Source organism: Vespula pensylvanica, chromosome 2 (genome assembly GCF_014466175.1).
Source record: "Vespula pensylvanica isolate Volc-1 chromosome 2, ASM1446617v1, whole genome shotgun sequence".
Lineage (NCBI taxonomy): Eukaryota > Metazoa > Arthropoda > Insecta > Hymenoptera > Vespidae > Vespula > Vespula pensylvanica.
In genome coordinates this window covers 3860234-3884249 of record NC_057686.1, presented here as the reverse complement: position 1 = coordinate 3884249, position 24016 = coordinate 3860234, and the positions used below count along the sequence as shown (strand labels likewise).

At 36.1% G+C, this 24016-nt stretch overlaps 1 protein-coding gene across 9 annotated transcripts in view; it reads right to left on the bottom strand.

The window, feature by feature from the left end:
• LOC122627249 (fat-like cadherin-related tumor suppressor homolog) overlaps positions 1-24016 on the bottom strand; it is a 290885-nt gene that overhangs the window by 18777 nt on the left and 248092 nt on the right. For all 9 annotated transcript variants that reach the window (XM_043808258.1, XM_043808257.1, XM_043808256.1 and 6 more), the window contains 4 exons: positions 17368-17474; positions 16640-16844; positions 11980-12041; positions 937-1092 (listed from right to left, as the gene is read on the bottom strand). In XM_043808258.1, the coding sequence (XP_043664193.1) occupies positions 937-1092; positions 11980-12041; positions 16640-16844; positions 17368-17474 (530 nt within the window). The remainder of the gene's footprint in view (positions 1-936; positions 1093-11979; positions 12042-16639; positions 16845-17367; positions 17475-24016) is intronic.

Genomic DNA, 24016 nt, shown 5'->3' with positions numbered 1-24016 from the left:
AAAGAAAAAGAAATAAATAAATACGATCACGTACACGTTTTTTAGCTTTTTACGGATACAAAATTATTAAAAAATTATACGAGAATAATGTGTGTTTCACTTGAAAGAATAAGATGATCAATATTTCAAACGAGATATATATGAGATTTATATGCTGTATATACAATCATATGAAGAGGATAATACGGTGGCATCGCAGAATAACGACACGATTATTACCGTAAAAATGTCGCGCGTGAATGACGATTTTAAGAGGACTGCGATATTGAATAGTGGTACTTTCTTTTATTTGAGTATACGCTCATTTATGTATATATGTTGTGGCCGGTGAAAAGCGTACACAAGCTAATGTTGCACTTCGAATTAAGCGGTGCGTTCTTTGTACAGTTGGCTCGTTTTATACATTTCTACTTTCGTAATTTACATCGAATTAAAAAATAATAAAAAATTAGATATGTACATTATGTTATTCACGTTATTCGGTATATATAATATGTACGTTCTGATTTTTCTTTTTTCCTTTTACTCGTACATTTTTTTCATCCATTTTTTCAAAAAAAAAATTTGTATTTATATAAAGTTACATAATAGAGTTAATATGATTGTCACGCAGGAAACAAACAATATAGAGAAAGAAGAGGGAGTGATATCGCTTAACTACTTTGTATAAAGACATAGATACGAAGATAGGAAAAGAAGATAGAAAGAAATGAGAAAAAGAGAAAGAGCAATTTGACGTAGGGCAATACTAGATTATCTATATCCTTTGTGAGATAATGAGGATGTTTCTGATCGATAGGGGTCATTTCGAAAAAGTAGGGTGGAAACACGATCGTCTGCTGTCGCGTTCGAGGGCGGAAAGTTCATCTTCAGGAGATAAAAAACATTGGAAACGTTGCAAAAATATTTAGTTAAAGCTAAGCGAGAATTTCTTACCTGGAAAAACGGTTTATCGGTGGACGGCGTAGCGGGAATTTGAACGGTGTAAAACTTTTGCTCGAATTCTGGTCCATGATCGTTGATGTCGGCAACTTCTACGACTATTCTTGTCGTCGAGGATAGTGGAGGTCTACCGTCGTCTCTCACTGTCACCTAAACAGTGAAAGTGTAAAATTATTAACTTGATTGATTCAATCAAATCGACAAATTTATCTTCGTGCTTTTATATACCTAAGATTTCTATCAAAATATTTGCGAGACTCATTATTAATATATGATAATTAAAATTAGGAAATATACAAATTTCAAGGATAAAAGACGAGATATTTTTTCAAATATCTTTTCACGCGATAACTCCTGAAATATAGTTTGAGAAACGTCAATAAATTTTAAATATTAATAATAAGGATCCGCCAAAATAACGTCGGTCGTGATCATGACCCTTGTAATATTCTGCATCAAATCTGGTTACTCTCGATAGAACTCGAAAAATCGTAGCAATACAATATTCTTAAGCTTTTCTGCTATCACGTAAAGCGTTCTTGACGAGTACCACGATAGTCCTCTTACGGTTGAAAGAACTAAGCCAACTCACCGACGCTTTTACTATTTCTTTCTCTCTCTCTCTCTCTCTCCCTCTCTCTCATTCTTTTACACGAACATTGCCGAATCTTGGATTTTCGTGCGAGCATATCTTCTCGAGCGATCTTCGTTCGTCGTTTACGGTGGCAAAATCCACGAAATTACCGATCGTAAAGTTAAGTGATCCGAATCTTGATCATGCCGGATTCCCGTGCTTTGTGTTTGGAAACAAAGAATAGAAGGATTTTCTGCCGGCTCAAAGAGTATTTCTATTTTAAAGAATTTTATTTTCGCCAAAAGAAGAAGACGATGCGATTAGAAAATAGGTCAACGGTTTGAAAATGTCAAAGTGGATCTTGCTCGCTCGTTTCTAGCATACTAGAAATGATCATACTTTCCGGTGAACAATTTCAAGGGAGTCTGTCGCGAATGAAAAGCTGGAGAGACGAAAGGTGGTTCTCCGTACCGCAACGTAAATTTAACATCCCTTGGGATACTTCGTGAAAGATCGTGTCGTACCCAGTATGTAACACCTGCACTAAATTAGGGCTACGAAACTCCGTTTTACGCTGTAAGGACGGACACTCCTATCTTCCCCTTCTATCTGTTGGATCGTTGGAAGCGACCCTCGAAGTTTCATGTTTTGTCAAATATAAGGCTTTCGTTCGTTCCTACAAAGGATGGTACCTCTTTCCCTTTTCTCTCTTTCTCTCTCTTTCTCTCTTTCTCTTTATCACTCTTTCTCTTATATATATATATATATATATATATATATTCCTCTTTACATTGACGATTTATATTAACGCTTTGACACGAGCAACATCAGAGAGAGAATAAGATCTAGCTAGGTTTCTATTTCAGAGTTGAACCTTCTCGAGCATCGGTTTTCTACTCTCGAGGAACTATGTTTTCCTCGTGATTAGGGGTAATAGGTGTGCTTTGCTCGAGCAGTTCTTCAGAACTATCCTCTTCTTCCTTCTCGTTCGTTTTCTCTCTCGCTTCTACCGTACCTTTCCATTCTCTCCCTTCGTCTCCTCGTAATTACCTCGAAGGCCCCCGGCGATTTCTCCGAGGCTTAAAGCCCGCGTTTGCGGCTCTTGGATCCAGAGGGACTACTACTAGCCTTGCATCGCCACGAAATACCACTACTCGTCCATGTCAAAGGCTCGGTATAATAAACTTTATGACGCGGAATGCCGCCATGTTTAGCTTGACCTACGGCAAAATCCTCCTCCTTTTCGACCTTCCTTGGTGAAGCCTTACGTGATAACGAACATGAATCTTCCTTTCATCATCCGCTTCAACAGAGGTAATACTACGTATTTCGTATACACGGGAAAGACATTATTCTTCGTATATCAACGTAAATTATTTACTTACCGAGAGATGAAAGATAAGAAAATGTTCTTTTCTTTTTATCGTAACGCAAGAGGAGAAGAAATTCTGAAAGATCTCGAAGACACGAAGATCCAACGAATGATCGTGCGAAACAAAGGAGGAACGATGGCGGTTCGACGGAGCATTGCCGCGAGTTATTTCTCCCTTTATCATAGTCATCGGTATTCGCAACTAACGTGAGTAAAGAGGCAAGGGAAGATAATAATAATGGGCGCGGGCATAGCGCCGATCCGACGCGGGACATTTCTCTGCCGGCTGTCCGAAGTGAAACCGACAGATCGTTAGGAACCCATCATCCGCACGCTGGAGCAGAAAAGCGCGCGTAATTTGAAAGCTGTCTACGAGAAGAACGAGAGAGAGAGAGAGAGAGAGAGAGAGAGAGAGAGAGAGAGAGAGAGAGAAAACTAGTCTGTAAGGTGCCGCTCTGACTTGCCTCTCGTCAGACGAAATCGCTTTTGTTGTCTGAACGAAGAACTGCACACTATGAACGTTTCTCGTATGACATTATGTTTGGCTTTTTATTCTATACCCTTTCTCACGCTCCTTTGCTTTTTGACTACAATGTGTACAATACAATTTCGTTAATGAACGAATTTGACATCTTCTCATAATAGTTTTGCTTCAAGGGGACCAAAATTTTCTTTTGGTCGATTCACAAACGAAACTTCTGTGTGTTCTTTGAAATGGATTTATGTATTTTTCGTAGATAAAAAATTTGTTAACGGGCTTCTAACGACGTACAATGTTTCGATGTAGATGCGATCGAAATACTGGTGATCAAAGAATCTCTAGAAAGCTACGTCTTCGCTTAGCCCAAAGCTATGCATTGGAAAACGCTTATGATATCCCAGCGAGGTGGTTAAGTTGCTAGATAAACGTTATCCTTCGAAAGGAACGAGTCACTATGCTTTGGAATATGGGCGAATCTTATCCAGCCATATGTTTTCATGAAACTATCGATTTTGGCTTGAATAAGATTTCAACACGATCACTTTTTGTAAAATCCCTTGTAAAAGTTTCGTGGCACAATTCTCGGGACGTGTCTGTTGCACAAGAGCCTTTGGAAATAATTTCGTATGAGACTTACCGATCGATTGAATTATTTGCATATAAACTGCATATTTCAAGGATTTGCTCTAAAGGAATATTTGTTAAAACATCGATAAAGCTCGATTAATATTGGTAAACGATGAAAAACATGAAGGATCCGAAATATTATCAGAGAAAGCATTTCGTAATTGTATCTCAAACTCCGAGTCGAAGTACGGAATGTGCTATTATCTTTTCCTCTTTGTTTATACGAAGATGTTCGGCATATCGTTCAATGAGAAACGATCCTTCTCTTCTTCAGTTACTTTCAACAAACGAGTTCTAAAATCGACGATTAATAATTAAAGAAAGAAGGTATTACACGGATAATTTATTCCGTCGATCTCGATCAAAACTCGAGAATAAATACAAGATAGTAGAGATGATAAATTTTCCCAGAAATGAATTGTAAGATTATCAAACATAAAATGAATTCGAAGAATATCGAACAAGTATTCGTTAACAATATTCTTATCACGCTGTAAAGTTTTATCGTGAATATTTTTCCGTAATATTATATCTCTGAAATGGTTTCTAAGGTGCACGTATCGAATGGAGTTTCTTTTCCTTGGTACCAAAGTTATTATGCAAAAATGTCACTTCTGCGCCGAGTAAGAATAATTCGTAACTTTCAGTAACTATTCGTGAAATTCGAAGTTCATGAAAAAAGAAAGTTTCTTGAAAAAAGAAAGCACAAAGCAACACGACGAATGAAAGCGGGCAAATACGTACGTACGTTTCTTTAAAGAGAATAATTCAAATTTTACACATGAGAGGAAGTAAGCTCTGTTACTTTAACGTTACTCTAAAGGAACGTGTAAAGTTTGATGTCGTCACCGATGACAAAAAAGTCATGGAATTCTTTCGTTTCTCGCGTTAAAGTCCCTTTCACGTTTCCCCAAGCGTTTACTCTTCATTCATCCCTTTCGTCTGTTGTACACAAAACGTTCTCGGAGGCTGCCCTTTCTGCAGCAAAGATTCTTGAATATTCATCGTGATTATTCCTTCCGTTTTTCCTACCCTTGCCTGTGCAAAATGCGAAACTTTGTATTTCCCGTCTTCTCTTTCTTTCTCTTTCTCTTTCTTTCTTTTTCTTTTTCTCATTCCCTCTTCCCGCATTATGACACGAAAGAGAACAACGCAAACGAATGAATGAACGAACGCGGAGCGTCAATTATACTATGGTTGGCCTGAGCATGCTAACACGAGACTTTTCATAGACGTATATAATGTACATACACGTATGTATGAGAAGAGAGGAAGAGAACGAAAAAGAAAAAGAGATAAAAGATAGATAGAAAGATAGACAGAGAGAGAGAGAGAGAGAGAGAGAGAGAGAGAGAGAGAGAGAGAAAATGCACCCTTTCATCATGTTCTACATCTATCATTCGTATAAAAGAAACTCGTAATAAGACAAGAATTAAGATACTATGTAATAAACTTGCGTTTTAAATGTAAACGAAAAGAAAATTCAAACGAGGTGATTTATAAGAGATTATCAACGACAAAAATATAAGAATGAAAACTTTGATAAGAAATTTCCAGCTAACAAAAGCAAACTAGGAATGGCGAATCAAATCGTCAAATCGAGATAAAAGCACATTTTGATAGATCATAAAACGTGAAACTAGGGTTACGTTCGGCTAGTTCCTTTGTGCGAAATTTGCTGGCATCAGAAGCCGTTATCTGCTGTTGCTGGAGAGACCGTGCACGAAATTGGAATGCTTTACCAGTATGCATATGCAATTCTAGATCGTCCGGCGCATTTGAAAGTCAATCGTACAATTGCTATTTTGACCCGGGTCAAGAGTTAATTTAAGAGTTTCATTCTATGTGCGAAATCCATAACAAAACAAGTTCTAATTTAGTGATAGAAACATCTATTATTTCTTTCGATTCTCTTTTGCCTGACAGAATCATACAATTTTTTCTTATTAGAAACAACGTTTCTCTAGTGAGTACACGATCGAAAAAATTTCTTTTTCTTGAAAAATATATTTCTTTCATTTTCATGAATGATCTACACGAATGGTATCGTTATTTTAATACATCTCTTGTCCTATATTTAACGTATGCGAATATCTACCTACTATACACGTTTGAACGTAACGAACGTGGCATCTATTTTCCATTTCCTAAGGCTCTTGTGGCGCGAATCTAGCGTAGTTTAACCATCCTCGAAAGACGCTGAGCAAGCGCGATATTTTCCCTTTCTCCTCTCCTCGTTCCCTTTATTGTCTCTGCACCGTTCCAGAAATTGGCGCGTATTACATGCAAGCGAAGCTACGTGCTTATATATATCTATAGATTTAACACACATACGTACATATTACATACATACGTTCATATATATATATATGTATAGTACAAGTATGTAAGCGTATAGCGATAAAGAAATCCCAGTGAAGGATAGCGCAAAGGCTGGCTCAACCGTCCTTATTAATATACGCCGTGCCTGTTGGAAACGCTTGGTTGTACCGCCCCTGAAATATGAAGGCGAGCATGAAAAAGAGAGAGAGAGAGAGAGAGACAGAAAGTCCAAGAGGGTTAGTTTGAAAAAGAGAACGACGTTGTGAAAAATACTAGCGATTAATATAACAACGGTAAAAAGCTTTCGCAGCGTAGGTACTTTTAAATCTTCGATAAATACTCACTGTGATTAAACAGTTACATTTTTGTTAAGACAATTTTTCTTTAGAGTTCTCCATTACTTTGTTAGATCTCGAAAGAATAGTATCGTAATAATTTCGGAGAACATTTCTGTGATCGTCTTGACGAGAATAATAAAATAAATGCAATGGAAATAGATTTACAATAATTCGATATATAGATTATATTTGTTAGATATATATATTTATTTAAAAAATTCTTTGGATTTTAGTCATGATAATAGTATATATATATATATATATATATATATATATATATATTGTTAGAGAATAAAAAGAAATATAAAGACTTCCATTTAATTCAGAATATCGTTCGGATAATTTCGATACTTCGTCGAATGGACACTCAACGATCCATTTCCAAGCTAGTAAGCGATTTTCCAAGCTACTTTGAATATTATAAGTAGGAGCCGAAAGTACAGTCAGGAGGATAAAGAGTTCATTATATTTGAAAAATCGAAGTAGGGCTAAAAAAAAAAGTAGAAAAATTTGATTTATGAATACCACGAATTTACTGATTTCTATCAAAGATACTCTATAAAATTGATTTAAAAATTACACTTTATATCGTAAGTATTCAAGATGTCTTCCCTTTTTGTCGAATATTTTTGGAAACAAACAACATTGTTACAACGTTATGTCCATACGAAACGTCTACGATTTACGAGATATAAAAAGAAGTACCTGAAAGTTAGAGATACAGTGGTGCATGTAGGAAAAGCGATTTCTGGCTGTCTACGTATATATACCCTCCGTAGGAACGTGAGCGCAACCTCGTAAATCATGATGGGAGTTATGAAAAAAGGCGAGCTATGGTTTGCACAGTAAATTCGATTCGGCGTGTCTATATACGAAAGGACGGAAGTTCTACTTGCATCCGTCCTCCTCTATCGCGATATATTGGCATTGGCGGAGAATATTGGCACGGAGATAAATGAGTTATGATGATCGACGAATTTCTCTTAGGTGCATATATATATATATATATATATATATATATACACACACATATATACGCACACGCATATATACATATTAGAATATATATATTTATGGTGCATAGATAAAGTTTTTGAAAATGAAAGACATAATAAGAAAATTTGAAAATAGTAGAATTTAAAACGAAAGCAATCCGGCTCGTATTTAGTACTCGTTAAACTCGGTTAAGAACATAAATAAGCTGTGTTAACGAGCCACATCGAGCAACTCTGTAGAGGAGTCTCCTAAAACGATTTCTTCCTTTCGAAGGTAAAACCGTTCCAGTTAGACGGTGGATGGAGGAATGGATCCATGTAATGACATCCAACGAAATTGAAGGAATACGAAGGAAACTAGATTAGTCGTCGAGAAACTTCTCGTCAAAGCTCAGCGCGGTCCATTCTGGGACGGTCGGTGGAATTTCTGCAAACAAGAAATTCTCACGAACGAAATCATATTCCGTTCGTCTCTCTCGAAATCGGCTTTCGTGATTACGAAATTGTGTTCGTACTTTGAGAAACGATACGGTTTGCTTTTCGGAATACGTTCGATGTTATAGCATCAGCGAAACATCGGAAACAACCGAAATTTTTTCCGAAGCTTTGAGGAAAAAAATATCGATGCGTACCCGTTCGATTACAAAAGCGTTCGAAAAAAATGATAGGAAATTAAGAATTATTACGGTATCGATTCCATTTTGAATAGATATATTTGTTATCTTCTTTGCGATATTTCCAATTCCTTTTATGGATTTCTATAAGAGTGCAATCTCCTTGTATTGAACAATAAATGAAGATAAGCAAGATTTTTCGTTTTAATAGCTATTATTCTTTATGACTCGAAAACTCGAATTATCTAAACTCTCGTACCTTGCTCAAGTTATCTAAACTCTTGTAGTTAACTCAGAGAATTTCTAAATACCAACGAAGATTGTAAAGTTTAATCAGGATAATTAACGTTAACTTGTCTATACTTTAAATACTCGATAAGATTGTGGCATGATGTGAAAGAAAAGACCGAAGAGAAACTAGAAAAGTTTTTTTCCACTACTTGAGTGTGAGTTTCGTTGAGTGATCGGTGGCGCATGTGATAATGTTAAAGTCGATACCAAACAAGGGCCTTCGCCGTCTTCTAGCTGTCGTCAAGTTTCACCATCAAGGTGAAACACTACGAGAGGGTAAAGCTCGTGGTGTGTATCTCGCTAACTTTGAGAACTTTGGGAGAAGAGAGAGAGAGAGAGAGAGAAAGAGACAGAAGGATTCTATCGTGTGTACCTTCGTAAGAAAACTTATTTGTCGCTGGCTTTTCTAATTATCGAGTCTACAAACTATACGAAGTACGCGAATTTATTAACCGTCTACTTCAATTTTATATGTCAGAATGCTCAATTTATTTCTACTCGTTCGTATAATTAATTAATTAATCATGAATCTACAGATTGCCATGAATTCGATTACAACGAGAAAAGGATCTTCTGTCAATAATGTATTAGATATCAAGATGAATGGTTTTGATGAAGGTGCGAAGGAATTCGACCGATCGATGTCTCGAAGAAAGAATCAGAACCTTCATTCAACGCGAGTCTATTCTATACGAGATTAAGCGAATCGATAAATCTTCGTTACATGGAAGAACAAACTACGATGTATTCCAAAGGCCACAGCTCGTTCTACACGATCGAATTCAATTACACTCGCTATCGATCGAAGCCAGTCTCGAGAAAGTAGCCTTCGTTCTTGCGGAAGTGAACAACCGTGCCACGGCTCTCTAGTTATTTACCAAGAGTAAACAGACTGTTGTTTAATAAATTCTTTCCACAGTCGATGCTTTACTACTGAATTTGAAACGGAAGTGAGAATACAAATGGAAAGCATTTCGATTGTTTACCTTACCTAAATGTTTCCCTTTAAAGTAGATAGAAACATTCTATATCCGAGTAAAAGTAAATCATTTCAATTAAATTTCAGAAGCTTTTTAATAGTAGTGTAAAAGGATTATTGATTTCACTCGATGTTTTTTAATCGTTTAAATGAGATGTAACTGTAAAAAAAAAAAGAAAAAAAAGAGAGAGAAAATAATCGCGTCGTATTATACAAATTGCAAATTTCTAAAGATTCCAAACTTTTAAACGAAACATGGTAATATCTTTAGACAACGAAAAGAGAAAAAGAGGCAGAGAAAAAGCTAGAAAACTTCTCTCAGTCCTTGATCTCGATACAACAAGCAAAAGCAAGGTTTCTTCGCAGTATTCTTCGACGGCGATCCCTGGAGAGAAGAGAAGGAAATGAGGATAGAAAGAGTGAGGACGGGAACCCTCTCTTCACTCGTTCCGTTGCGTTCCTCAATTCTCTTTCTTCTTATCCTTCTCTTTTACTCCTTAGCCTCGTCGTCCGGCACTTGGATTTCCTTCGCACTTCCTCTTTCTCCTTCGTTTCTCTTTTCCTTCCTCTTTCGTTTCTCTCTTCCTTCCTCCTTCGTTTTTTTTCCTTTTTCTTCCTTCCTCGTTCTCATCCGATCTCAGAATGCCTCCTCAAAGCTGTTCCTCTCACTTTCAAGTCAGGAGATTCACCTCATTTTACTTTTCAATCTCCAAGAGGATACGATTTTCTTCCTCATTTCCAGTCTGACAATATCAAGGGGTGTGGACGTAAATGGTGGGAAAAGCCTTCTCGAAAGAGAGAGAGAGAAAGAGAGAGAGAGAAAGAGAGAGAGAGAGAGAGAGATAAGAAGGAGAGAAAAGATGCATTAGCAATCTGCCTATCTACCTGTTAGCGTTAGCACACTGTTAGGAAATTCGATTTGTCCGAACGACTTCGACAATGTTAAGTGTTGGATCCTGTCGCGAAGGACATCCGCTTCTTTTTCAAAGAAAACTTTTCTTCTTCGATTTTCTTTTCTTGTCTTTTTTATTTTTTTCTTTCTTTTTCTTTGTTTGTTTTTTTTTTTTTTTGATCGAAGAACTGATTTAAAAGAAGGGGTACGAAGATATCTTTTCGATTCCCTTCGACGAAGTAGAAAATTATCTTTTATATAACTATAATATTTTGTTATCAGAATTAATATTGAATATAATTTGATATATCCTTTATTTTTTTTTGTTCTCTAATAAAATCTTCATTTTTTTTTTATTTTGATAATTTAATCGTTTATGCTGAGATAGCATTTATGTACGTACCAATGTCGTCCCACACGTGTATTTATATTTAATTTCATGGACGAATTGTTCCTTTCGAAACTCATAATTATAAGTATTACATACGCGAAACTCAATTTTACGGTAATTGATATTGCAAATGAATACTTATCAATGTAGAATTTCGTATATAGAATGCGAACAGAATGGAAATTCAAAGTATATTTTATGGTACAAATGAGACATGTCACATTTACGCATTGCTGTAATATTTAGCGATATGTTTTGCTAGTTCGAGTGCATTGTTTTAAATAAAAATAAAAAAAGAAATATCACTGGCTTTAATTCACAAAAAAAGAAAAAATGTTAGTTCATAAACGTTGTAGGAGAAAGACAGGAAATAATATGTTGTCTCATCGGTGAAACGAAAAGGGAACTTTGTTGATGTAATTATCCGGGCGTTGCTAAGCACCGCGTAATTTCGAATAGAAATTTTCTCTCTCTCTCTCTTTCCCTCTCTCTCTCTCTCTCCTTCTCTCTCTGGGAAACCCGATATAGGTACAATCTCCTATATCCTGTATTTCACTCCACTGAGCCAACTTACCCGTCTCAACTCCTTTCATTTCACTCACTCATTCTCTCTCTCTCTCTCTCTCTCTCTCTCTCTCTCTCTCTCTCTCTTTCCCTCTCCTCTTCACGTACCACTTGTATACTCCTCTTCCTCCCCTGAGCGTCAACTGGCAAAGTGCTAATTACGCGTGCATATACACCGACGTACGATTATACTTAACGTAAGATGATTATTCCACCGAACCTATCTTACCGGGATTAAGGACTTCTAATCCCTCCTTCGCGTCTCGTCGAGATCCTTCTAAGATTGTGCTAAGATGTAATAGGAAGGATAGGAGGATATCAAATGAATTCGGAGAAACGAAAACTTAATCTGAATTAATTGAAGAAGGATACGTATTCGTGAATGGTTACGTATTCGTGGCTTTGTACGATCAAACGATTATCCTTCGACTTACTCCCAACAGGATTCGTATATTACGCAAACGTCACAAGCTTCTCTTTCTTAGTAATTAATTGATTAAAATGATCTTAGAAATTGGAATTAATTTCACGTTTCGATGAAAAACCTATTTCTGTCGAGAATATATCAACTAAGTTTAAAGGATCGTTATTTCATACCTCTAAAACATGCTCCGCTTGATTCTCTCGATCCAATTTTCTACCGCTCGTTGTGATCAGACCTGAAAAAGCAGCCATATGATTAGACAAATGTAAAATTGAGTTTATATGATTCGACGAACTTTCCACATAAATGTATAGGATCAAGGATCGAACAAATATTTTAATTATAAGTATCTCAATCGTGATTTAATCAAATTTGATATATTAATAACATAACGCACATATATATATATATATATATATATATATATATATATATATGCTTAAATGTATTTGCAATAGCTCACGATACTTAAAATGCAGTATAATTTTACCACGCAATGTAAATTGAGTTTACCGAAACAGTCAGATTACTTTTTTTATCTTTCTCGTTTATCATACATCCTTCGTTCTTATCATAGACAGTTTTCTATTTAATCCTGCTAAATTCATGCTAAAAATACGACTTCAAAAAAAAAAAAAAAATTAAAAGAAAAAAAGAAAAAGAAAAAATTTTTATATGCTGAAAGTTTCAACATATTCGTTTATAAAAGCTTACTATGAAATCGTCTTACGATTTAACGGTATTAAAAAAAAAGTTTCTAGTTTCAGCGAGCGATGGAAAAAGGCTTAAAAAATATACGGGAATTACCATTCGACTCTGATTTGCGGCTAAATGGAAAGACCTCTATTAACGAGACGAAGATCGATTCACTGGTACGTTCTCGTCGAAAATTATAGCATCGAGATTTTGCAGAAACGCCGATTGGATCAAGCGTCGATTCTCTTTCTTCTCATTCGGTCGATTCTTCTCTCGCTTGTTCTTTCTTTCTATTGCTAACACTACTACCACCGATAGCCGTATTTTATTTTACGCGTCACAAATCTCTTTCATCCTCGTCGAGTGCTTCGTTTGGAAACTCGTTCAACGAAAATTCGAAAATCGATAGAATCTCACCTCCCCTTTCCCTTTTTTCCCTCTTGTTCGTTTTAATTTTTTCGAATAAACGATTTTCATTTTCTACCTTCTATCATAGGAATTTTCTATCAAAAAATTCAATGATAACTTATCGACAAAAGGATACAGTAGAAAAATATTTTTATGCAAAAAGCAAAAAAAGAAAAAAAAAAAGAAAGAAAACGAATCCACACAGTTTAGAGATAAATACTTATGCAAGTATTAAGTAACAGGTAAAAGTTTTGTGCTAATCAGCTTACAAACAAATAGAGATATAGTGATTTATAAAGCGCATGCTGTATCATTTTCCAAGAATAAGCACAAAACGAAATGCATAGATAGTTTTTCATAAAATTTCAACACATCAAAGGAATTTCTCTATTATTCTTTTCGGCGACTAACGACGAAACCAACAAAGGTTATAAACAAACTTTCGTTCGAGTATATATAACATTTTCTGGTGGGAACTGTATTACATAGAAATCATATAAGGGAAGCTCCTCAAAGTAAAAATAATGTTTTGCAAAGCAACCGACGTAAGCAACGACGACGAAGCCTTTTTAAAACGGTGCCTTGTACTAAACTAAAAGAGTATTTCTTCTTTTCCTCGTTTTATTTTTCTCTTTTCTCTTTCTATTTCTATCTCTTTTTTTTTCTATTCGTCTTCCTCTTTAACAATCTTTTAAGGTTTCCGTTCACAGGTTACAAGGAAAATAGATTTGATATTCAACCGTAAGAATCACTAATCAAATTAGAAGGAAGCCCGTGTTCTGCGACTCGCTTGGCGACCCCATAACTGTAAAAGCAGGGTCACCCATTACATTTGTGAATAGTTTTGCGGTATGTAGAATTTTGGAGCGAAACTAGTACGAACCAACTTTGAAACGACGATATCAACGTCGACTGCTGCCCAATAGAATGGTACTTTCTATTTGGGTTAACGACTTCGTATTTTCCTTTACAGATAACGTTAGGCTATAACTGATTATGATTTCGAAGGTACGTGAATGTCTCCTAATGTCCCAACCTTTACTTTGGATTGTCCCTAACGGCGAAGAAATTCTAATCCGAGTTGAAATTTCTAATCAGAAATTTCTCAACGATAACATCGTTGTAGATATCAAATGTATGATACGATAGAGAAATTTTGAGTTAAGATTAATGATACTCTTAGCCAGTAACTTTGAGTTGTTATTAATTACGATCACGAAGATCAAATGTCGCGTTTCGAAAGTTGTCCGTACTTATCTTTGATAACATACAACCATAAGATTCATGAATTTAGGTTAATAGCTTTGTATTGTCGAGCGATAACGTTACAACGTCGATAATTGTAGCCTTCGAGAGATTAGACGATAGTTTCTTCGGCTTTGACATGTTAATTGAATTTAAGGAGATGGTAATTTTGTGTGCTATTACGAGTGTATTCGTCGGACGTAGAAAAAAATTATAGGACAAGGCTAATACAAGTACTAATTTTAAGGAGTGAATTGAAATAGTAACACTTGTGAATTCCACTTGAAACGTTTCTTAGATCTTAGATGAGTTCTCGCGTAACATATCGTTGCTTCGAACGTTCGAAGGAGAGTTCAGCATCCCGGTCCGTCGACAAAAATTTTTCACACGGTTCAACGAGTGTGCGGTCATCGCGATTCCCGATTTCCTTCCTTCCTTCCTTCCTTCCTTCCTTCCTTCCTTCCTTCCTTCCGCTTGTCGGATTCGCGCTGACTTGGAGATTTCTCATAGCTATTTCCAGTAAGTATGAAAGAATGGAACGGGAAATGAGAGAAAGAAGAGCGCGAAAGTCTCTGATAACCGTAATAACTGGATTTTTCGTTGTGAGAGGGCGAATGGAAAAGCAAGAGAGAGAGAAAGAAAGAGAGAAAAAGAGTCCGTTTAAATCCATCGGCGAGAACCGACGATATCGACAAGCTCGTGAGATTTTCTCGCTGACAGTGTAAGAAGAGAAGAAGTGCACGGTAGAGCGTCATGAACGATTCTTTTGCTCTCGTCTATAGTATCGTTTGAGATGGACTCATCGTTTGTTTCGTATCGATAATGCCCTCTGGCATTTCACGGTGAGAAACGAAAGTAAAAAGTAGGGTGGCATCGTTGATAATGGTCGTAGTTGCTAACGCGAGGAGAAAAAGAAAGAGAGAAGAGGGAAAATAAAAAGGAGGGTTGGCTGTTCCGTAGAGCACATTTAAATAATTGCTTTCCGTTTTCATTCCTGATTCTTCCCTATCCTTTTTCTTTCTCTTTCTCTTTTTCTCTCTGTCTCTCATTCTCCTCCTCTTTTTCTCCAATCCTTGCTTACCGAGACATACTGGCATATCTAGGTCTAAAGTTTCAAGAATATGCATTCGTCTGGATTTAGATTAATTTCTGTAAATGTCAATCTCTTCCAATAAAATATATTTCTAGTTCGATTCCTCGATTAATTTATTTAATCTGTGATCGATAAACAGAGATATTAATACGTAGAGTATAACGTATTCGCAAATTTATATATATTATTTAACGAAGTGCTATAATTCGTCTGCAATCAGTACCGTTCCGAAGCATTTTACATCGAAATGATATTTATATTCGCACCAACCGAAATAATATCTATAATTCACATTAATCCTTTTGAAACATTTCGTATGGATACGTGCTTTTCGAAAAGTCGATAGATAATGTTCGATGAATTGTTTCTATTGTAAATGAGTATTAGACTCTGTCAAGTTTCATAATACAATATTTATTTTGCGGAAGACTAATTATATCAAAATTATCTTCGATTTATTACGAAGCATATAGCGTAATTATAACGAATTTCATTCCACAGCTATTTCCTTCGTTCGATCGGAATTTTTTAACATATTATTCTCGATATAATACCGTCATTAAAAGAACAAAATTTATACCCTTTGCGTCCTTTGTGGCAATTATCTCACGAATTACGAACGCCTTCAACGATATTATAATAAACTTTTATAAATACGCTCGAAGCAAAGGTCTCACTGTGACCTCGGCTATTCGTCGGTGCAAAAGTTATACCCGCTTTCCTTCGAGAAGAAAAGGAAAAGGACGAAGGAAGGAACAACATTCTCTTCTGTCCGTTCACTTACCGAGCTTAGTAGCTAACAATAAGCCGATCATATTCCAACGTGCAATTCAATATGCTCGAGGAGAGTAAATTCGATGACGAGGACGATGTTACATATGGAAGGGAATATTCTCTCTTAGTAGAAGCACGGGTTATGATAGATAATTTACGTTACGATATAAAGGAGTATTGACTTTTACCGACGAGTTCTATTTATGTGCGAGTCGGTGGATAGAATTTTTTTTCTTTGTTTATATTTTTTATCCCGAGTTGCTTCTTATCCTTGGTATTGATATACACGTTGCTATAAATGTCGTATCGTAAAATATCGATAAAAGTGTTTCTTCCATTTTATATTTATCATAAAATATTGATAAATAATTAATTTGAAAAGAAAGGAAAGATAATAAAAATATCATATTATTAAGGATACAAAATTAACCAAAGTAGAAAGAGATAAAACGGATTAACGCGATCGATCCGTTATAATAACGTGGAAAGTTTGTCGTTAATATTTTCAGTCAGTAAGTCAAGATAATAGAGATAGTAGTGGGATCTATTTTGGTAGTCGTTAATCGTATTATCAGCACAATAGCCTGGCTATACGAACGAGCATGCGCAAAACTTACCAGTACTGGAGTTGATGAGAAAATAACCCTCTGGATTGCCGCTGCTGATGGAAAAAGTGAATTGTTGGGGCGAGGCGTCACGATCGAAGGCTCGAATCTGCAGTACACTAACACCGGCCGGCGAATTTTCCGGCACGGAAGGATAGTAAACGGGAAGCTCGGTCAGCGGTGTATTGTCGTTCTCATCCAACACTTCGACGTAAACCTGAACGCGAAAAGAGATAGAAAGAAAATAAGCGTTAGAAACAACTGTAGAACAATGAACACGCGAGGTCTTCGAATCGTTTGTTAAAAAAAAAAAAAAGAAGAAGAATGAAAAAGAAAGAAGAAAAAGAGAAAAAGAAAAAAGCTCTCTATACTGCCTTTTTCCTATTTTTGCTTTTACAAGCACGAATCGAAGCTTTCCTTTTACATTCGAATCGCGAACGTTCAATCCTTCGATCGTATCGTAGCTTACTACGTCATTCCTGACATTTTTTTCACACGACAGAAACAAATTCGTTTTTCGAATGAAATGCCACGTCAAATTTTATTTTATTTTTATAGTTTTAAAGATGATGATGTAAACGTGCCGATTCTAACGAGTTTGAGCAAGTATTACGAAGTATTTTAATTATTTAACGAAATCACGCGAAAGAATCAAAGTTTATTTTCATAGGAGATAAGCGCGATTATCGAGCAAATTCCGATCGTAATTATCCCCGAGGATAAGCAAATACCAAAATTACCTCCAAACTCGAACTCAAAGGCACGACTCCATGATCCTGCGCATAAACTGTCAGCCAATATCCGTTTTTCGTTTCGACGTCAAGTACCGCTTTTGTCCTTATATTTCCTGAAACAGAAAGGAAGTCGAACGTCAGTGAAAATGCTTTATTAAACCCAAGGCTAAAAAAAAAGTAACAAAAATCTTCTTTAGTGTAAATAATTCCCGCATAGCAACGGAAACCTTTACAAATGTACGATTTATGAAACGTATATCGTTCGGAAGAGTTAGAGAGTTACTCTTTCCCTCTTACAAAAGGGTATGTCGTAACGTAAAAAAGAAAAGGGCTCGTAGAAAGTTCGATAACATGAGAGCTTTTCCCTTTCCCTTCCTTTTCTTTTCTTTCAACCTCTCTAACAGTGTAACTGGCAGACCGAAGGTTGCCGGTGGCATTCACGAGGAAGAGAAAGAAAGAGAGAGAGAGAGAGAGAGAGAGAGAGAGAAAGAGAAAGAAGGAGATAAAGGAAGAAAGAGAGAAAGAGAAAGAGAGAGATATTTTCACTTTGCGAGGAAGATGGCCGATGAACGAACTAAGAAGAGGAGAAAGAGGACCGATATGAAATGACGTGCATGTATGGCGAGTTGCCAAGCGAGCGTGATAGTGTAAAAATTGGACCACATTCCTGGTGTTAACACATCGTGCACGCTGTTCCGCGTGTCTTCCAATCCGTTTTTGCTTTTTCAAGATAGTCCCTCCCTGCTTCTACTCTCTTTCTCTTTTCCTAGTCTCTTCGATATCACTTTTTGCGTTGGCCTTGTGCGACTACTGGCGTAGCACTTGGTCGAGTTTATTACTTGGTATGAATTTGAAACGTACCGCCAACTTATCCCGTAAAAAAAAAAGTTAACGCGGTAGGTTAGTGTAAGAAATAGAAATAGAAAGAAAGATAGAGGAAGGGAGCAAAGCGTTTCGATTAATTAAGGCCTCGTAGGAAAATGTATGAAGATCGTAAGGTAGGATCGAGCACGTTTTCGATGTCGACTATCCGAGTAGCCGTTTCCTGTTCTTTCCTGTTCCTCGGGAATTATAATAAGCATGATAATCCTTCGAACGAGGCTCCCTTATAAAATTTCTAACGCTATGCCGTGCTGCCCTTAAATGGCTTGAGCCTAAGTTGTGCGGATAGTTAAACATAGAATTTTTTCATGCGCATGTATGGAAAAGGTTCGTTGCTTTTAACGAAAAACGATTATGATTCTTATCACAGTATTATCGATATATTATCAAAAATATTTGAAATATTTCTTGGAAATTCATACTTAAACGGAACTGGTTCGTACGAATTTTCTATTCCATTCGTTATTTACCGATAACTATATATCTATAATTTTATAGATAACTATAAAGATCCATTTTATCACGACTAGATGATCCATCCGTTTCGCCTAATTTCATCGTGAAAATGTCGTAAGATGGGCGCGGTTTCTAACGAGGCCAAACCCTAATATGGTTGTTTGATGATCGTGTCGTAAACCATCCGTAAGTGTCCCGGTATATGACTACCAATTTTGGTTGATCGCCTTATGAAAAGTAAGGGTAAACGAAAGGGTCTTTCGTTCGAACTTCTCGCCAACAGCTGTCGCTTTACCAAAATCACTTTTGACATACGATTACGTTTGTTTATGCGCTTTCTATGCTACGAATTTTGTTTAAAAAATAAAACACATTCCTTAAAATATTTAAAATTGTTTCGTATGTATATAAAGGTAAGTTTCGTTATTAGCACAGTCGAAACGTTCTCGAAATTGTTGCCAAAGTAACGATCGTCCTTAGACGATTCTTGTTCAAGTAGTTTTCAGACTTGTAATCAAGCTGAAAAAGTGGGTAGACTAACTATCATTTTCGCAAGCTAGAACGATACCGAGAACGCGAGGAAGGGTGGCACGGACTCACGAAATACATTCGTTAGCAATTTTTTCTTGGCGTGACTCAATATCACCTCATAAAAGCTTCGTGCCATTCGGTAGCACGTTCGGTGAGAGCAAATGAAAGAGTCGTAGTATTCGTTTTTTTTTTGTGCTTTTATTCTTTGTCCAAATAACGATTGGTTCGCTTGCCGGAAACGAAGAGTAGGAAACGATCGATGCTTTCCTCTCGAGTGGAAAAGCGCAATCGCTAACCCTTCGTCATTTTCAAAGTTACGACTTTCATTCTCGTTTTTGGTCCCCCCCATTTTTTTCTACTCTTTATTCTTCCTCATCGAAATTCATCCCTCATTTTTCTTTTCTTTTCTTCAAAGACGTCGAAAAGTTTATCGTTCAGAATTTATGCGATAAAATAAAAAAAAAAAAACGAAAGAACGAGAAAAGTCTTCATTTATTTTATATTTTATCTTTCTTATTTTCTTAAATTTTTTATTTTTTTTTTACTAGCAATTGCACTAGGATTCAAGGAAAAACAATTTTGATAGGTGATACATAAAAGTCATCACAAATTTCTTGGATCGTTAGTTACGGAAGCACTTTATATGTATACAGTTCAAGGAAATATCTGTGAATCCCTTTAAAAGTTTTAAGAAGCACAGAGAACGCAAAGGAAACGGCGAAGACAACCACGAAAAGGAAAAGAACTTTAGAAGATACGGAAGGGATAAGGACTCTGAGGGCCCTTTTCGCGGAGGAAGAAGCGGCTCGAATTCCCCGGATGGATCGCCGCGATGTTACTTAATAGCTTGAAAATACTTCTCATTCTATCTTTCTCACTCTTGTACTCCTTCGAAGCGATGCTTTTCTTTCAACGATGGTTCATTTGCGACGAACAGATACCGTCGACTACGAAAAGCTTCTTATGAGCGATAAGGCGATTGATCCCTTCTCTTGTAGCCACTTGCGCAACCTCCGTTGCAGTCTTTGTCGTATCGTTTAAGTTACAAAGAGGAAAATTAAATGTGAGAGGATAGTTCCTTCCTTTTCCTTCCTTTTCCTTTTCTTCTCTTCTCTTCTCTTCTATTCTCTTCTCTTCTCTTCTCTTCTTGAACCTCGAACGCGATGTTGACGATGCATCTTCGACGTAGCTTCTCTTCTAAAGCTGAGGAATCTTGTTTAAGAATTTTCTCTCGCTTGTGCCTTTCAAATTACGGAAGAGTTGCTTTCTACTTTATCAAGTTACCGCTAATAACAATTTTAATATCAAAAGTAATGCGGTTAATGAGCGTGCGGTTTAAAAGCATTCGCTAATGAATGATCAAGTTCATCAGAAGGTTTCTATTATTTTATATTTTTATAATAGGATCATGTAACAATGTAAACTCTTGTCTCTCGTCTCGATGAATAAATATCTAGTCATCGAATAAAATTATCAAAAAACTTTTTCGATCTTTTCGATCTCGGAATAAAGTAACACGAATATGTTGGTAAACGCGATGTGGAACTCGCTTGACATAGTCACGAAACTCAATCATATTCATCTTTATCGAGATCAGGAAGCATAAGTCCCACTCAAAGCTTCGAAATCACCGACAGCATTTAAATCGCCGGATTTTATTCGTTCTCCGTTTTCCTCTCGACTCAACAAGACGCAATCGATGTTATTTGCGAAAGGAAGGAACGTTGAAGATTTGACGAATCAATAAAAGCGAGAAAAAAGATAGAGAAATTTCATGAATGAATAGAAAGCTAAGCACTTATGATGATTTGAAATTTCATATTAATGTCCGATATGAAATTCATCGCTAGTTACGATATTCGATGAAATAAAATCGAAATCGATTTCATTGATTTTCATAATTTTCCATCTGTCATATTTGATTAATTTTTTTCATCTTCCTTTAGGAAAAGTTTAGAAAGAATGATTTCTTCTTCTCTCTCTCTCTCTCTCTCTCTCTCTCTCTCTTTCTTTGTTCTTTCGATGAAAAAAGTTCTTGCTCTTTCATGAATCTCAATATTCCAAAGCTGATATCAATTTCGTTTTACACTTCTGCCCCTCGCGATGGAGCGAAAGCACCGTGAATTTGTTTCAAAGAGAAGTTCAATTCGAATCAACGTCGCTAACACATTCTCACTTTCCCGTCATAACGCTTCTTTGCAAAACAAAGTTCCGACGCTTCTGTTCTCTCATCGAATACGTATCGATTTGGTTGAGAATGTCGTTGAGCCTCCTTCGTTCCTTTTACCTTCGTATAGAAGGAAATTTGAAATCACGTTAAGCCAATACAAGTTCAGAGCTCTGCTGCGCTGCTCAAAAGTTGCTTCCGAATCTAGCGCTGATACGAAAGTTAGTTTCAACGATGTTTCTTCCTTTCAGCGATATCCGTACCAGGAAGAGTGAGAAAGAAAGAGAAAGAGAAAGAGAGAGAGAGAGGAGGAAGAGAGAGAAAGAGAGAGAGAGAGAGAGAGAGAGAGAGAGAGAGGAACAGATAGATAGATAGAAGGAAGTAAGGAAAGAAGAGGGTAAAAGGGGAACGAAGAAGGGCTAGAAGAAGAGTTTCAAGCTTCCCACTGGACTGGAACCGATAGAACCTTGGAACGTTCCGAGGAGCGAAAATTGCTACGCCCCAAAAGTCTTTGGCAAGCTCCCGTGAGTGCAATATAATCGTCCCTTCTTTAATCTATGTATTTTTCATTTTAGTAAAAAAAAAAAAAAAAAAAGAAGACATTTAGGGAGTGGAAAAGAAAGGAATGTATGAAAGAGAAGCAGAGTATACCGACGTTACTTGTCGTAAGTAAATTCTCTATCTCCTAATTAAAAGGTATTTTTTTCGAGAGAACGAAAACTACATCCTCTTCTCTTCTACTTTACCATACACCACTCTACGCTCGTTCAACGTTAATTAAGAATTCGCACGAGACGACTCTTCGTTAGAGCCGCTGCTTCTTCGTATTTTCGTCTTTCAATGAAACGAATATGGAGCGAGTTTATTAATTCTTGCTAGACGTATGTATCTACACGCATGTACATACGTACATATTTATATGACCGACGTTTCTTGAGAAAAGATTCCTTATAATTGATTTAAACTTTAATTAACTTTTCCAGGCACGCTTATATATCAGAAATTGTTGTCGTATATGATGCATATTACATTGAGATAGAAGGTATTCATTTAAGAACTTTGTCGCTTCAGTGATCATATTATCAACTTTTCTTTGATACGATCAAAAGTGGTTATTACATGTCACGTGACTCTTTTTGTTCGATACATTTACCAGGTCACTCTGATACGAAGTTTTGTATTTTGTGATGACTACGGTCCGAGACATTCTATCGCGTATCTATCCAACCGAAAAGGTATTCTATATCGTTCTGTAAAACCTTTTGAAGTAAGTGAAAATACATTGTTGGCGAACGTATTGCGAAAATGAAAAGGCAATGTCCGACATCGGTCGTATGACTCGCTATCCTGTGGGAAAAAGCACAGGAATCTTCAAGGGAATAGAGTAAGGCGTATCGTTCGGAATGGTTCAACCGACACACCTATTGTTTCCTTATAAACTGAAAATGTTTCAATGTCGTTGCCAGTTAAATATATAAATTTATTTCCCAACTCGTTTTGTATACGTAAAAGAAAATATCGAGGTTTTCTAATAAACTCGTAATCAATTTTACTTTGCTTATATTAAGTAATTAACGCAATGAGTGGATAAAAGCAATAAGAAAGATAAACGTCGATTATCTTTTTGCATTCGTTTTTTCTTCTTCGATTCTAACGAGATTTTCAATTGGCCATTTACACAGCCTTATTATCCGTAGATACGTATGTAAAATTCATCCAAAGATTTTGATGTCTTACACCGTAGGGATCTTTTGAATTTTACACTAGAGCGGAATGTTCTAAAGTAAAGGACTAAGCTCGTTGCTCACACGGAGCCGCGTTAATAAAGTGTCATTATGTGTCCTAGAGTGGTACTACTGTACGTAAGTGGAATGTAATACCTAGGTAAGAAGAAACATGGTAGAATATCGAGGATATTATTATCGCAATAGGATTGCTAGCATCCGCCACTTGCGAATTCCATAATATTATCTGAAACTGGATATTAAAACGGAACTTAATATCGTATCTAGATTCTCGATTATTGGTATCTTAAATGTATCTGCATGTTTTTGAAATTTCGAAACTAACGAATTCAGAATTATGTCTTTCGATTATTTGCTATGCTCATGATTTTTATACGCGATTAGTTTGCCATTACTTATGGACGATCGATTGTAAAGTTTGACGTTGATAAAAAATATTTTAATGTATGAGTAAAGAAATTTTTGTTCAAACATTTGTTCAGATTATTTTATTCACGTTCTGACTGTGCGTTACTTAAATATATACATATGTATATATATATATATATATATATATATATTTATATATGTAAAGAGAGATAACTCTATTTATCGAACTTTTTCATCGCTTCTTTACAAACAGACCAACCACACGTTGAAAAAGAGACTGCCGTTCAAATTGATTTAAGTTATCATACAGCGAATATTGCTGGCTTTCATTCAAATACCGCATGAACTTTCGTACGAGAAGATTAAAAAATTTTGCCACTTTAATTTTTTATTTGACAAAAATATCTACTTTTCCTATCTTAACTTCTATTACACGTATCAATATATATTTTAATTCGTTACTTTATTATATCAAATTATATATGAAATTTGTTTATAAAATACT